This window comes from Rhinolophus sinicus, chromosome 16 (genome assembly GCF_057876585.1).
Source record: "Rhinolophus sinicus isolate RSI-liver-muscle chromosome 16, RSI-T2T, whole genome shotgun sequence".
NCBI lineage: Eukaryota > Metazoa > Chordata > Mammalia > Chiroptera > Rhinolophidae > Rhinolophus > Rhinolophus sinicus.
This window is the reverse complement of record NC_142516.1, coordinates 125,093,625-125,111,177: the sequence shown is the minus strand read 5'-3', so window position 1 is coordinate 125,111,177 and position 17,553 is coordinate 125,093,625. Positions and strand designations below refer to the sequence as shown.

At 36.8% G+C, this 17,553-nt stretch overlaps 1 protein-coding gene across 1 annotated transcript in view; it reads right to left on the bottom strand.

Moving 5' to 3' along the window:
• The window catches only part of TNKS (tankyrase), a 191,602-nt gene extending 174,714 nt beyond the window's left edge, over positions 1–16,888 (bottom strand). The window contains exon 1 of the mRNA XM_019750527.3: positions 16,181–16,888. Within this exon, the coding sequence (XP_019606086.2) occupies positions 16,181–16,853 (673 nt within the window). The 5' untranslated portion in view covers positions 16,854–16,888. The remainder of the gene's footprint in view (positions 1–16,180) is intronic.
• Positions 16,889–17,553: the final 665 nt, after the last annotated feature.

Genomic DNA, 17,553 nt, shown 5'->3' with positions numbered 1-17,553 from the left:
AAGAGAGGAATTCCAGATTCCAGCTAAAAATTAAACAAAAACAAAAAGGCAAAACAACACTGTAAGAAATAATTCCTCCTTGGGGAAGAAGAAAAAAAAAGGCTAGGTGCCACTGGGAGAAGAAACATCAGTTTAAAAGCTGCAGACCAGGCTTCTAGACAGGACAGATCAGAGGGAAATGTTCTGTGTCCTGTTCACTCCTTAACATTGTCACGTTGTCCTCTACCCTACTATGGAATATGAAAGCAATATTTCCAGTGCAGCTCTACCCAAAAAAAGAGGGGCAACATCAAGGCAAATCAAACTTGGCTGGGGTAGAAACAAAATACAAGCAGACTCTCAATTAGGCAATTCCAGGGACAGTGACAGCACTTAGAACAGGGTCAGAGAAATTCTGAGCAGCCAGGGAACAGTTGAGCAAAAATCACCATACAGAGCTTCTCCACCCTGAGGCATGTCTAAAACCTCTTGGAGAAGCAAAACCTAGGAAACGGGCTTTCACCACCCCTAACCCCGATCCCCATCAAAACCTATCCTCCCATACAAATGTAATATTGGCCCAAATAGCTGTTAGTTCCAAGGGAATACAAACTCACAGCAAAAAATAACGATATGTCTGAGGAGTGCAAGCACCATGACAGAACAACAGAACGAAAGCAGAATAGACGACCCCCCCAAAAAAAGATACTTAAAATTGACAAATTAAATGTTACAGAAAAAAATGGAGAATATTGAAAACATGACATGAGAACAAAAATCTATCAAGCAAAACCAACTGGAAAACTGTCATGAAAAATATAATAGGACATATGAAAAATACGATGCTTGATTAAATAATAACGGAAACAAAGAATAAATCCCTGAGAAAATCAGGTTAAAGAACTCTCCCAAAAAGTATCTGAAAGGAATAAATGGAAAGAAAGGATGAGAGAAGAGATTGGAGAGATAGATGATAGATAGACAGAAAACATGTAGAAATAATGACAGGATTTCTCATAATTATAGGAAAATGTAAAATTTCAGATTACTAAGAGTTCAAGAAATACTAATCAGATGGACAGAAACATTATAGTGAAGTCTAGCAATATTAGAGGCTAAGAAAATTCTAAATGCTTCAGAAAGAAAACACAGATCATCTAAAAACAACAGGAATCAGTTGACTTCAGACTAAAGTTAACCTCAATTTTAAGGAAAAGCATTTGGATGCTTAATTTCATTTCTAGCTAACTTTTTATTTACATGTAAGAGTAAAATTGAAATAATCTCAGATATGTAAAATCTTAAAGCTAAAAACAAAAAGATCCTAGTTGAAAGTACTCTCATAAGAACAATTCAGCATGATGAAAAACGAATTCAGTAGTTTGTGTGTATATCTATGTATCATGAATTAACTCAGTAAAAATTTATTGCTGGCTCAAGGAACTCTGAACAATAAACATTCTAACAATTACAATGTACGGGATATAAAGCATACACAGCAATGCAAACTTACATGATCCTGGGATGGGAAGGCTTCCCTAGTAGATATTTTGAGCTAAGATCTAAGGAAGAAGCAGTTAACAAGACAAAAGGATAGAGACAAATATTTCAAGGAGGACAGGTATACAGTATATCCAAAAGGAGGTGAGAAACAGTATATATTCAAATACCTAAAAGAAGTTCAGAATGGTTCAGAAAAACAGTAATAAAAATGCTGAAAGAGGCAACAATATGGAATCAATTAACTTTCTGCCACAATAATCGGGAAGAGGTACAGGACCATCCTCAAAACCAATATATCAGAACTAAAATTCCTTTAAGTTATATGTCAGTGGGAAGGCGACGACTGTTCCCTACCAGTGGCATAATCAAAATTTCTGCTACGTGAACTTAGATTATCAGCAAAGAAAACTGCAAAATGTAAATATCTGTATATATATATATGCATATATATGTATATATATGCATATATATATATAAATCGCAGAAATCAGAGGAAAAAGCTAAAAAGACTCTTGAAATTCCACTGACGGTTTTCAGTCTCCCTCCCTTTATTTCAATGTAGAACTTACTGTAAAAGTTCCTTTCAGTGCGGACGTAGAGAGTAAGATTAAACAGCATGATGAATTAATCACAATAACTAGAAGTCAGAGGAAAAAGACTTTCAGCAATAACCTTTTCAGTTATTCATTTCAGAATCAAAGCCCAGAGTTCCTATAACTCTACAACGTCATGAATACCAAACCAGTTTTTCCTCTGAGCTAATAACTACCTTACAAGCTTATAAGTACTAACAATTGTCAAAATACTTTCCAAATCATAAAAGGTTGTACAAATACTAGATGTTCTTAATCTCACTAGACTTGGGAGTCTTAAACTGATTTTCACGTGTCCTCATGTAATGATTCTCAACCCTGTCTGCACATGAAAAATCATTATAGGAATTTAAAAAAAAAATAAAAAGCCCTCCCCCTACTCCTACAATTGGATTTCATTGATCTAGGGTTATGAATCTCAAAGTTAGCATCAGCATCAGTGTGTTCATAGGATGGACTTATTAAAAATGCAAATTCTCAGACTGTACTCCAGACCAACTGAATGAAAAATTTGGCGAATGTGGCCTAGCAACTTGCTTTTTTTTTTTTTTTTTCGGGTAAGGGGAACAGTGTGTACTTCCAGGACTTTTTTCCAAATCAAGTTGTTGTCCTTTCAGTCTTAGTTGTGGAGGGCGCAGCTCAGCTCCAGGTCCAGTTGCCGTTGCTAGTTGCAGGGGGCACAGCCCACCATCCCTTGCGGGAGTCAAACCGGCAACCTTGTGGTTGAGAGGACGCTCTCCAACCAACTGAGCCATCTGGGAGCTCAGCGGCAGCTCAGCTCAAGGTGCCGTGTTCAATCTTAGTTGCAGGGGGCGCTGCCCACCATCCCTTGCGGGAGCCGAGGAATCGAACCGGCAACCTTGTGGTTGAGAGGACGCGCTCCAACCAACTCAGCCATCCGGGAGCTCAGTGGCAGCTCAGCTCAAAGTTCCGTGTTCAATTTTAAGGAACCTGTTTTTTAACAAGTCCTCCCTCTGATGCAAAGTTTGAGAACCATAACTCTAGTGCTTCTGGAAGTTTGTAATCCTTTGAAAATTCCATGTAACATGTGGTGTTTAAGTATATCTTTCTGGGGAAAATGTCCGTACCTTTTACATATTCTCAAACCAGTGTCAACAACATTAAGAACGACTTGTATTACTTAGCTCAGCAGCTTTCAAAGTGTGGTCTATGGACCCCTGGTGGTCCCTGAGACCCTATCTGGGGGTCTAAGAGGTCAAAACTACTTACAAAATACTACTAAGATGATTTTGCCATTTCCACTGTCAAGACAGTGACTGTGCTTGATTTTATAACACCACATGTTGCTCATTTGGAAAATGTATGCATGGTGTTCCTGGTGCTACAAAAGCAATGACAGAACTGCTGACACCCTGGCATTGAACCAAGACAGTGGCACAAAACTATACTATTAGTCATTGTATTCACCATCACCAGGCCCTCACAGCTTTAACAAAAAAAAAAAAAAAAACAAAAAAAAGCCCCATTTCACTTAAGAATGTCCTTCATGAAAATGTAAATATTATTAACTTTATTAAATTCCAACCCTTGAGTACATATCTCTTTAATATTCTTGTAACAAAATGAGAAATACACACTAAGCACTTTTTCTACACATCATATACGGATGCCTTGAGGAACAACTTATTCACTTGTTTGAGCTCAGTCTGACCTGTGTATTTGGCAGACATTTTCTCAAGAATGAACAATGAGCCTGTCACTTCAAGGAAAACAGACAGTATTTGTTTCCAATGATAAAATTTGAGCTTTCAAACAAAAATGAGAATTTTTTAAAACTTGCATCTGCCACCATAAGCTTAACAGTTTCCCAATAGTTAAATACTTTTCTGATAAGACTGGTGATATTAGCAAATATGCTTATTATAAAGTGAAATATGTCAATATTTGGAAGATATGCAGAGCTCAGTAAATTAATATTTTTCAAAAACTGTATGAGATCCATTCGTGCAAGATAAACCAACAGATTTGAATGTAACAGAGTATAAAAAATTTACATGGCTTCAGATTTCACATTGCAAACCACCTTTAGGAAACTACTATTTATCAACTTTGGGTGTAGTATGAAAGAAAAAAAATCTGAGATTATCTGAAAATGCTATTAAAAGATTCCTTCCCTTTCCAACTACATACCTGTTTAAAGTAGGATTGTCTTCATACACTTCACTCCAAATAATAAAGCACAACAATGGCACGCAGAAACAAGAGAATCCACATGTCTTCTATTGTCAGATGTTAAAGTGACTTGCAAAGTACAAAATAATGCCTCTTCTCATTAATCTTTGTTTTAGAAAAATAGATATTTTTCATTGAAAGTGTGATTTACCTCTAACACATAATAGGGATTATTGTTATTTTTAATTTCTCAGTTTTACTTCCTAATACGATAGAGCTCCATAGACATAATCCACACAAACAAAAGTTCTGAGATCAGTAAGTTTGAGAACCACTGCATTCTGACTATAGACTTCCTCAGGGTCAGGAAATAATGTCATTCTCATCATCTTGCTCCTTATAGCACTTATACGTTTATTGAGTCCTTACTGAACTACTTACTATAAAACCTTAGGGCTCATGCCAGATTCCTAAGAAACAGACCTAAGGGAAAAACACACTATGGAGTTGTCCTAGTTAAGCAAGTTGCATAAATTCTTTTTTTTTTTTTTTTTTTTTTTTTTTTAAGATTTTATTGGGGAAAGGGAACAGGACTTTATTGGGGAACAGTGTGTACTTCCAGGCCTTTTTTCCAAGTCAAGTTGTTGTCCTTTCAATCTCAGTTGTGGAGGGTGCCGTTCAGCTTCAAGTTGTTCAGGGCACAGCTCAGCTCCAGGTCCAGTTGCCGTTGCTAGTTGCAGGGAGCACAGCCCACCATCCCTTGCGGGAGTGGAACCGGCAACCTTGTGGATGAGAGGACGCACTCCAACCAACTGAGCCATCTGGGAGGCAGCTCAGCTCAAGGTGCCGTGTTCAATCTTAGTTGCAGGGAGCGCTGCCCACCATCCCTTGCGGGACTCGAGGAGTTGAAACGGCAACCTTGTGGTTGAGAGCCCAGTGGCCCATGTGGGAATCGAACCGGCAGCCTTCGGAGTTAGGAGCATGGAGCTCTAACCGCCTGAGCCACCGGGCCGGCCCTGCATAAATTCTTTTAAATTTCTATAAACACTTCACTAACACTTAGTTTCATACTGCCAAAGAAGGACTACATTACTCTCAAAAATGTGAATTAACAGAAGAAATGAAAGGGTATCCTCAATATATCACTAAGATTCACTCTATTGAATAGGCTATTTTCCACATTTCACGTTGGTAATATTAAGAAATTAGTTCTTTCTAGGACAATAGAGAGACCAAAATGTTCACTATGGTAGATACCCTCATTTAAAAATTTTTAATTGTGGTAAAATACCTACAACACAAAATTTACCATCTTAACCATTTTTAAAGGTCAGTTCAGAGGAATTAAGTACTTTCAAATTGTTGTCTCTCCCTATGTCTTATTTACTATTCATATTGGTTTTTTTCCTTGACTGCTTCCATGAAGCAAAACATATAGTAGTTCATCTTTAAGATTTTCTAATCATGTTAAATAGTCTTTAAAAAAAAGGAGTTGCTAAAATATCGTCTTCTATTTAATTATGAGGTTCTTCAAAGATTACTTCCACTCACACTTTTATGTTTATAAAGCAAATTATCAAAAGATCAGAGTTCAACATTCTAATAATCGCAAATATTCCAATACCTATTTACTAAAAAACTATGGTCGCAATCAAATGCTAGCCATACTGTTTTAAGAAAGCATCTACTTTAAATGCCTAAGAAAAGAGTGAGGGGGAAATATGTCAAAATGACTATTAGCTCTCATGGGGTAGTGAGATGATGGACTACTTTTTACCATACTTCCCAAAATTTGTACAACTACTTTCATTTTCATAAAACAAATTTGAGAAGGCAATGACAACTACCAAAAACATGTTTATTTCTCATTGCTATCAACGTCCTACTTCCCATTTGAGTAGGATGGGCCAAATGATTTTAAAACAGTACATATCAGTGTTTAAATCTGGCTCCATCACTGAACAGCTATGTGATCTTGGACAAGACATTAATCTCTGATCTCAGTTTCTTCACCTGTAAAACAGAGTTAAAACCTAACTTATATGGTTGCTGTAAGCAGTAAATACAATTACAAAGGGAAAGCACAAAAATCACTCCAAGGCAGTTGTTGCTATTTTTGTTAGTTTTTATACTATTATTTAGTAATAATATCAAAACTAAATTCATTCATATATGCCAACAGAACAATGAAAGCACTTTGAGGACAAAGGACTGGAGTAACATATAAGGACTATTATTTACACATTTACACATTTAAGAAAGTCAGAAGATCAGAAACCAGAAGTGTTAACTTGCAAAGTTTCAGTTATTCAGATATGTATAGAACACCTACTATGAACAATTCACTGAATTAAATACTAAACTCTTATTGCATACCTCAACTTTATCAGCTTTCATAAAATTCCAATAGGATAACAGTTACACTTTTCTACTGTTAAATTTCTGTGGATTTTTTTGGAGGAAAGGGACAACCAAGTTTCTGATAGCTTACTGTAAGTTTTTAAATTAGTCCAAAAGTTTGGGATTTTTTCCCCATGTAGAATATTTTCTTGCAATAATGAAAAGCTCAGTTTGGCATCTCAAGACATTAGAAAAAAAGAATTAAATGTGTATATTAATTATAATCCCATGTCATTTCCTTCTAAAAAAACAAATTTCCGTAGTCAATATGAGAACCACCTGAGCTTTTGGAAATGGAGAACTGCACATCTTATTAACAAGATGAATGAGAATGTCAAAATTGTTTCCATGGTTGGTGAATATATCAGAATGAAGGCAACTCATCTTTTCAGTGTCTGGTTATACGCATACATATCGTACGTTTTCACAAGCATTATAACTGAGCATTAACGGCATCAGGAGGTTTACGTTATTCTTAAACCATACGTGATGATATAGGGACTTTAGCTTAAGGATTTTTGGTCAATCGGTAAATTCAAACTAACTTTTTTTATTTTGTAGTTAATAAAAATAATCTAATTACCAAATGCCTCTTCACTTTTTTTCAATCTACCACAGGAAAAAAAAAAAACCCTCGCAAGGCCAAACAAACAAACCAACAACCATTAGTTTAGTTTGTGTTACACTGAAAAGGGAAGAGGGAGAGGAAACTTTACATTGCTTTATGTCCCCTTTTTCTACAATTAGACAAAAGAACCACTAGTCTAATTGGGATAGGGAGTTGACACCCAAAAAACAGGGTGTTTTTTGTTTTTTTTTGTTTTTTAAACAGCCTCAAAAAAAAAAAGCTTAAGGTCACACTGCTTTAATTCTATATGCCACACTGCTTTAATTCTATATGCAGATGCCTTACGTGGATACCTTATGCAGATACCTGAACAAACAGGCAAAACAAGTTTCCACTTGACAAAGAACTCAGCAATTCACAGTTGGGAAAAGCAATGTTAGAGATCTGATGAAGCCTTAAAAGGAAAACCCAGTAGGCACACAAAAACAAAACACTCATAACTTGCATCAATTACTCGAAATTAAGTGATTTTTAGAACATGACCCTCAAAACTAGCCTGAGCACCTAGGTGTTAGTAGAAACCCCCACAACCCCATCCCAATCAATTCTTACTATGAATCCACATAGATGATACAAAGCATTTGGTTTCCCCAAATCAGGGCGACATCACACCTTCCTAAGAGTTTCTGTCAGAAGAATAAACATAGGCCAAAGTAACTTCAAGGATTCTGACATAGAGGGAAAATAAGAATTTGAGACACTAGTCTCTTCAACTACTTCTACTGCATATTTTACAATCGACTACCCAAAAGGCTCCTTTGTCCATGAAGCAAAAGCAGGCTATTCAATACACGTAAGAATAAGCTAATCTAGTGTATTCACCTGCATTTCATTAACAAGACTCATGATGTTTATCCCTTTCCAAAATCTAACACTACAGTAAAATACATTTTCTTAGCATCACTTAAATCCCTGGATTATTTTTCTTCTCCTGGGCTCAATTTTTAAGACGCCATTTTTTAACATTTATATGTTCATAATTTGACCCTCTATGATATGCCTTTTATCCCTCAGATAAATTTGTTTGGCTTTTAACTGCCAAAGAACCACTTCAGGTCTGGAGAAGTATCACCTAATCTGTGATCTATTCCATTACTTGGGAAAAGAGGGGAATGCCCCAGAGAAAAGCAAAGAAGGCAGATGACTAGACTAAACTTGTCCAAAAAAACCTCCTATGTAAATAGACTTTGAGGAGGGCATCTTATATATAAAACGCCCTTAGCAGAATGTCTCTGGTTAAGGTACCTTAGACAGTGGCACATAGGCTATATAAACTGAGATAGAAAATGGTGACGTTTCATAATTTAAATGCTACTACTGTAAGAGATGTTCCTGCAAACGTTACTGAGAGACTTCATGTATTCTAGGTCAGAGATGCATGTGCAACATGAGAAGAAAAGACAAGGCAAGTTACCCTCACCATCTCAGACATCTGTATTTACCCTTAAAATTATTTAGCAATTAATGTATATAAAAATGAGCAACGGAAAACAATTGAGATCAAATCCCATGCAAAGTTCTTATAAAGAAAATTTGAGCAGAATCTCATCCTTATAGACAATAAGTACCAGAAAATATGCCCACAAAACAGACAAAGTTATTATCTACTTCAAAACTAGCTAAAAGACAGTATGAAAATGATTCAAGTTATGAAAGAACAGCATACATCTGAATTAGAAATAAGATGGCAGAACTCAGGAAATTATTCAAAATAAAAGAAAAAATCATTTCAGAAGTAAAGACTAAACAAGAAGACAAACAAAAGTGAAAAGAAAGTACCACAGATAATGCATTATGACAGGGATCAGCAAACTATGACCCATGCACGAAATCTGGCCATCGCCTGTTTTTTATAAATAAAGTTTTATTGGAACACAACCAATGGATGCTTTCATGGTACAAAAGCAGAGCTGAGTAGTTGAAACAGTTGATTATCTCAATATATATACAGAAAAGGCTTTTAATAATAGTCAATATTCTTTCATAACAAAAACACTCAACCAGGATTAAAGAGAACTTCTTCAATCTGATAAAGGACAGCTACGAAAAACTTAAAGCTAACATCATACTTAACGGTGAAATATTGAACATTTTCCACCTAAAAGCTGGAACAAGAAAAAGATGTGTATTCTAACTACTTTCATTCACCAATGTCAAGAAAAAGAAATACAAGGCCTAATTGTCTCTATTTGCAGATAATGTTTCTTTAATGAAAATTCTAAAGAATCTACAAAAGAGCTACTAGAAATAATAATTTAGTTCTACAGAACTAATACACAAATAATTTAGTTCTACTGGTTAATACACAAATTGATCACATTAACAGCAAACATTTGAAAATAAAAATTTCAAAATCCATTACATCAACATTGAAAAATTAAGAATAACAAATATCATGAAAGACCTGTACACAAAAAATGACCAAGAAAAAGTCCTAAATAATGTTCACAGATTGGAAGACTCAATATTAAGATGTCAGGTTTTGGGGGTGGCCGGTTGGCTCAGTTGGTTAGAGCACAGTGCTCATAACACCAAGGTCGTCGGTTCGATTCCCACATGGGCCAGTGAGCTGCGCCCTCCATAAATAGACTGAAAACAATGACTTGACTTGGAGCTGATGGTTCCTGGAAAAACACACTGTTCCTCAATATTCCCCAATAAAAGAAAAGAAAAATGTCAGTTTTCCCCAAATTAACCTGTAAATTCAACATAATCCCAATCATAATCTCAGCACGCTGTGTTGTAGAAACCGTCAATCTGATTCTAAAATTTCAATGAAAAAGCAATTTAGTAGAGCTTTTTAGTAGAGTTTTTTGGACTTAGTAGATCCAAAGCAATCTTGAAAAAGATGAGCCAAGTTGGAGTATTTATACTATCAACTTCAAGACTAACTACAAAAACCTACAGTAACCATGAAAATGTAATACAGGCATAAAGACATACAAACAAATCAATAAGACAGAACGAAAAGTCTGGATATAGATCCCCATTTATATAAACATCTGAATTTTGACAATGGTGAAAAAGCAATCCAATAGAGAAAGGAAGGTCTTTCCAATGAATAGTGCTAGAAAAACTAGATTTCCAAATGGAAAAAACAAAACAAAACCTCAACCCAAGCTCACAAACAACCCAAAAGTGAACATAAGATTGATCACAAACCTAAATGTGAAAGCTAAAACCATAAAGTTTTCAGTAAGAAACACATATCTTTGTGACTTGGGGATAGGTAAAAGTTCATATCCAAGTCACAGATTACAGAAAGCAATAACCATAAAAAATATAAATAAATTTAATTAAATTAAAAACAAAATTTCTGTTCAAAGTACCTTATTAAGAAAATGAATCAGCACATTTATCTGACAAAGGACTAGCATGCAGAATATATAAAGTACTCCTAAAACTCAATAATGAAAGATAAACTTTGCCCAACAAAGGGGCAAAACTTCACAAAAGATATATAAACGGCAAATAGACACATGAAAAAGTTTTAAACATTATTTAGGCTTCAAGGAAGTGCAAACTAAAACCACAATAATATACCACACATTCCTACCAGAATGGTTAAAATTAAAATATCTGAAAACATCAAATGTTGAAGATATGGAACAACTGGAACTGCCATATGTTGTTGATGGGAATGTAAAATGGCATATCCACTTTGGGAAAAGATCTGGCAGTTTCTTATAAAACTGAATATTTACCTACCATGAGGTTCAGCAATTCCAATACTAGGTATTGACCAAAGAGAAAAAAAATTTGTTCACAAAAAGAATTTCACAAGAATGTTCATAAAAGTATTATTCATAAGTCAACAATGAAACAGCATAAGGATCTAACAAAAGAAAGAATAAACGAACTGTCGAATATTCATATAATGAAATACTATTCAACAGTAAAAGGGAGTTACTGACACGTTACAACATCAAACACACTACACTGAGCAAAAGCCTTACAGAAAAAGAGTAAATATTGTAAGATTGCATCGATATGAACTTCTAAAACAGGCACCTCTTAATCTATAATGAAAAGAGCCAAAATAGTGTCTCTGGAGGAGGGGAGGGGCAGAGATTGAGGGAAGGGACACAAGGAAACTTTTGAGGTTATTTTGACTTTCTATAAGGGTTTGAGTTACACAGGTGTTTGCATTTGTCAAAACTCAATGAATGTACACATAAGACTTGTGTAGATTTTACATTAAAAGACAAATCTTGAAACAAATGCTGAACTCTAGATAAGGATATGCACATTAGTGTATTTAGAGGAAGTTGCACAATTGCCTGCAATTTACATTGACATGCATGGAAAAAAAAGATAAATTGATGGATAAAGAAAAATACTATAAGCAGGTAGACATGTAAGAGGAATCATACAGTATTTAATGTAAACAATCCTCTATTGTTGAAGTTTACTTTATAATCACTGTTTTGCTATTAGAGATAACTTTTATATAACATCTTACACATAGGTAATTTGTTCTTTAAATCATTTGTTTCCAAAGAGTGTTATCATTAAGGCAAAAGAAAGAGACACTTTGCACATCTTTCTAACTACAAGTTCTACATGAACTTTTTTTAAATGGTACTGTAAGCAAAGCATAAAGGTGTGCTTTGCTAACACTAAGTATGATAACACTAAGTATGATAAAACCAACCTGTGGCCAACAATTTCAAGTCTGAGAAGATATTTATGAAAATAGTTCCTTTTTGTCTAGTATTAGCAAATCAGACCCTTCTTAAATGCTGAAGCAGGACGTTTGGTTAAAAGTATAATTGAGAACCTTGACAGTGAAAAGTACGAAAAGATTCCCACCCCAGGACTGAGCACTCTGACTCATTTTCTTACCCACTGATGGGCAACAGTTTAGAGGACACAGTGCTTTTTTATTTACTAGGAACGAAATTTGCACAGTGACGAGGAAATACAAAGACAAGCATGGTCACGCTGAAAAATCAGAAGAGACCAGCATGAGTCAGGCAACCTTTATATGGTTACATGTGTGTTGTAGATACCACCCAAATCCAAAGAAAGCATAAAACTGCCATACATACTTTGCTGGTTTTGATACCAAAATACTTCATATTACATATGCTAATCCAAGTCACATGTTATTTAATGACCAGGAAGCCTATCTCAAAATGTATTCAATTTAAAGTAAATACTATGGAATCTCAGAATTCAATGCTTTATTAAAAACATTTTTTTAAAAAGAGCTCATCTGAACTTTTCTTTAAAAAGAGACCTCATCAGAATATACTGATCCTTTAACAAAAATATGTCACTACTAGGCACTGAACCAAGGAGATATCATCACTCTAAATTGATACTATTTATAAAGCCTTGACTGCTGTCCTCTGAACAATAGAAAACCTGAGTCAAGGGTCTTATCTGCAGAAGAGAAAGTCTTACATAAACACTAGTCAACAATAAAAGGCTGGGTCATTTTGATATGGTCATCTTAACAAGGCATTAGAAATAGTTTTGAGAATCTGTATCAACAATGGAAATTGAAGATTATGTTCCTAATTGTGGATAGGGAGATTCCATTATTATTGTCTCTAAGCCATATTTAAACAAATAATTATCACAGTCCAAAATGGGATAGAAAGGTTCTTAATTGTGCTGCTGGAAAGAATTATGGTTACTCTTACGATAATATTTTTAAAAGTCATACAAGTTTCCTATAAAAATGGTTTCATTTCATTCTACAGACTCAACTGCAAACTCATTTTCTTAATGGAAATACAGGCATGAATTGACATTCTTCCTTTCAGTCTTCATTCGGCTAGCTTGGACTCATCTTTTAAATCTCTGTTTAAAAACTCTCTTTATCTACAAAGACTTCCTTATGTTCTAAAATCAGTACAAGAGTCCCTATTACCGGCTCCAACAGACAGTATGCAGTACTTTTCCTATCACTCTAAGTTACACACTTTGAGGGGTTCTATTATTATTGTTCTTTTTAAGTCTTCTGCACCAGACTGTAAGCTCCATAAGGGTAATGACTAGCTGTCATTTCAAAATTGCGTCAATATTTTTAACACCTGATCTACAATAAGTAATAAAATGTTTGTGGAAAAATGAACTAGAAATTTTAAGCTTTTCCCTCCAAGGGATTGTACCAATTTCCTATCTTTAAAACAGCTATTCCAGGACAACTGAATGACTAGCATTCTAACCAACTAATAATCAACTGAGAATTACTTTTAACTATGCAGCCTACCCATGGTGGAGAAGACTAGACTTAAAGCTTTAACACTATGGACACAAACCTATGGACACAAACGTAAGGTATGGTAAACTGACTACAAGGTGTTACTATGTTTTTACACCATGGAGAATTTTATACTGTGTTTGTTTTGTCTGTTTTCCAGAAATGAAGTGAAAAAAAATTTTTCTACATAAGCCAGTTCAAGGTTTGGTTCTCATAACTACAGTGTAATTATAGGACTGTTTGTCTTCTAGCTTATCTGGGTACACACAAAACTTTAAAACAGAATAAAAAGTAACTATTATGACAGAAGAAGTGATTTGGGAAACAAGCCTATTTTATGTGTGGCTAATCCTACATAAGTACATTATTATACAAATAAGTATAACTACCATTTGTGATTGCTTACAATGCAGTATGCTGAGGAATAATAAGATTTGTGAAACAATACCGTATTTCCCTAAAAATAAGACCTAACCAGAAAATAAGCCCTAGCATGATTTTTCAGGATGACATCCCCTGAACATAAGCCCTAATGCATCTTTTGGAGCAAACCTTAAAATAAGACCTGATCTTATTTTGGGGGGAAACACGGTATGTTAAAATAATCAACTTTGGAAAAGTATGCAAAAATAAACAACTTCAAGAATGGATACAGAGGGGAAAGGAGGTCAAATATATGGTGATGGAAGGAGAACCGACTCTGAGTGGTGAACACACAATACAATATATAGATAATGTATTATAGAAATGTACACTTGAAACCTATATAATTTTACTAAATAATGTCACCCGATAAATGTAATAAAAAAAAAAAAGAATGGATCCAGTGATCTAATAAATGATTTCCTGTATTTCACATATTGCTGATCATGACCCATTAAGGAGTCACAAACAGCATTTCTAAAAAATGAAATGGAATAGGATATAAATATCAGAATGCAACATACATGTATGTAATAAGGGAAAGTATTGTTTCCTGAAATTTTTTTTGATTCAGTTTGCGTGTGTATGTGACAATGTAAAATATGTTTCTAAGTATAGGCTGCAATTAAAAAAGCAAACAACAAAAAAGTGTGAATGCTACTCTTGGAGTATATGCCCCCAAGTAGAAACTCTCCATCACAATTATAAAAATGAAAAGTGACATTAACACAGGTATAGGTTATAATAGCTTAAGCTTGATTTCACAAGCTCTAAAATCAAATTGTTTTGAGTTAAAATACACGTTTCACTACTTCTATGTAAATTTGGACTATTTTAAGAGTACGTGCTTCACTGTTGTCACCTGTAAAATGAGGATAGTACAGGGGTGTCCAAACTTTTTTCAACGTTTTTCACCAAGGGCCATATGCGATAAAATACACAAACAACCGGGCCACTCACTCGAGGTGAAGTACGTATTGCCTCACCTGGTTTATTTAAGTAAACTAAATATATTTTTGGAATTTGCTGAGGGCCAATATTTGGACACCCCTGGGATAGTATCTTCCAAGTTGTGGCAAAAATGAATAATACATCGAGTAAGTTCTTAACATACGTTTTAACAAATTAAAGGCATGATATATATTAGAAACATACCAAGAAACTTAACAGAAGGTAACTTTTGCTTGTTATCTGTGATGCTTGTGTGTGGGTGGTGCTTTTACATTTTGTATATTTTTGTCCTATAATGAATTTTATAATGTATATATAACATGTACGTTTCTAATGCAATGTTTCTGATGTACATAACATTATAATCTTTATTTTAAGAAACATCAACAGTAGTAGCTATCTTGGCAATGAGATCATGTCCTTTGTTTTTGTTTCCTATTTCTGTATTTTATAAAAACATATTAGGTGTTTTTAAAAGAAAATAGTCGACTGGCTTTAAAAAAAAGTGTGCTCCAGGGTTTAGGAATTAGCACTTGTTTTAAAGAACTTATGTGCCAAATGCTTGACTAAATCAGGGTTTAGGAATTAGCACTTTTTGGGGAGAACTTATGTGCCAAATGCTTCTCAGTAAATCCTCACACAACCTTAGTAACATCATTTTTGCCATGAGAAAACTGAGGCGACTGAGATGAGGTAAACTGTCTGTTAAACAACTAACAAATACCAGTGTCCTGAACTTCAAAGCCCATATTTTTCTACTATCACATCATGCATCCAAATATTCTTCTCCAGTTATTTCATATAGGCACATTTTGAAATATAAACTCCAGTTAAGAATATGAACTCCTTGAAAAAAGGGAAACCTCACAAACTTCACTCATGTCTTTCACTGGCTTAGAGACTGCTACAGATCCTTAAACATTTGAGTTACCTTCAATTTCTTGTGGTCTAGACTGTCCTCATGGGACATACCCTGATCGTAAAAACGAAGTAAAGTAGCAAACAAACAGCAAAACTATTCTAAGACTGCCCAAATCCAACTTTATTCTTACACACTTGGAGCTGAAAAAGTTTAAGTACACCCATATCCCGAGACTCCAACGAAGGGGATTTGGGTGGGAATGAGTACAAGTATCACAGATGGATCCCCACAGTCCCCTACCACGCCCCCCCCCCCCCCCCCCCCCGTCACCAGGCACTATCTAAAGAAAGGAACCTCTATCTAGTCTTCCGGTGAGGTGTTAAAGAACCATAGGCACGCCCACATTTTGTTCCATTACAATAACTTTTCTTTTCCTGCCCGGACCCTCGTCCCCAACGCCGAAACCCTTAATAAATAATTCAAAAGTCACTGACCTGCAGCGAAGTGCAGGGGAGAAGACTTGCGGCCGGCCATGTCCTTAGCATTCACGTTTGCCGCGTCCACCAGCCTCTTTACCCGGGACACGTCCCCATTGCGACAGGCTTCCAACAGTTCCCGTAGGGCCCCGCTCACTGCTGGAACCCCTTGCCCAGGTCCCGCTGCCCCAGGCCCCAGTGTTGCTGTGCTGCTAACTCCGGCCGCCTCGGGGCTCTCCGCCAAGCTCGATCCAGGGGAGGATGGAGAGGAAGATGAGGAAGAAGTCGGGGAAGAAGAGGACGACGGTGAATTGTTACTGATACCGCCGGCTGGGTTGGGGGCGACCCCAACGACAGACGAAGCAGAAACCGCCGGGACCACGGGAGCGGCGGTGACAGTACAGATTGTGCTGGTTGTATTGCAACAGCTGGTACTGTCAACCGGGTCCGGGGATCGGGGCCTGTCGGGCGGATCCCGACTGCCATCCCCCTCCGGCAGCGCTAGGCCGTGCCGCGGGGAGGCGAAGGGGACCAGGCCACCCGCCGTGGGGGAGGCTGGGGTGGTCCCGGGGGCCAGGCCGGGGCTGAGTGGTGGGGGAGGTGGCGGCGGCGGCGCCGAAGCCCCTGGGGCGGGCTGGAGCTGTTGTTGATGATGATGGTGATGATGCTGAGAGCGACGCGACGCCGCCATCTTCGGACTCCCCCAGCACTGTCACTGCGGCAACGGCCCCACCCCCCGCCCTCACTTCCGACTGCCGGACCAATTAACATCCAGCGCACAGGAAATGATGCCAGGTGGAGTGGGAGGGGTCAAAGAGAAGGAGGGAAGTATTGGGAGCTCAGAGAACAGCCACGGAAGGGGGCGTGGCCTTGTGACTGAGGGGCGGGCTTTGTGACGCTTTGGCAGGCCCGCCCGGGAGATTTGAAAGGTGAACCAGCCTGTGCCTAAATGGGAAACTTTTCTTGCATTTCTCCCTTTCAGCTTACTTACCTAGCCCTGCTCAGTTCTGTTGCTAAATCTCCTTCAGTCTTCCTTATCTTGCCCCAGAGCCTGCTATTCAGGTGTAACTCCGTACAAGAAGAGAATGTGTCGTTTTTCATCTGACAAGTGTCCTCGACTGAAAAAGGGAATAGTATCTACCTCACAGAATTGTTAGCGGGATTACATGAGCTACCATATACAAAGTGCTCTTGTCGTTAATAAAACGTAACTATAATTATCCCATTGGTAGTTTTTTCCATGAAGTCCTTCCCCCAGCCTTCCCCAGTTATTCCCTTGGTCTCTGTATCTCTTCTTTCTAAATTTTCTCACTCTATGTACTTTGTTAGTACTCCATTTTAAAATGTGGTTCAGATTACCAGGACTGGAATTCAAGCTCTGCCATGTTCTA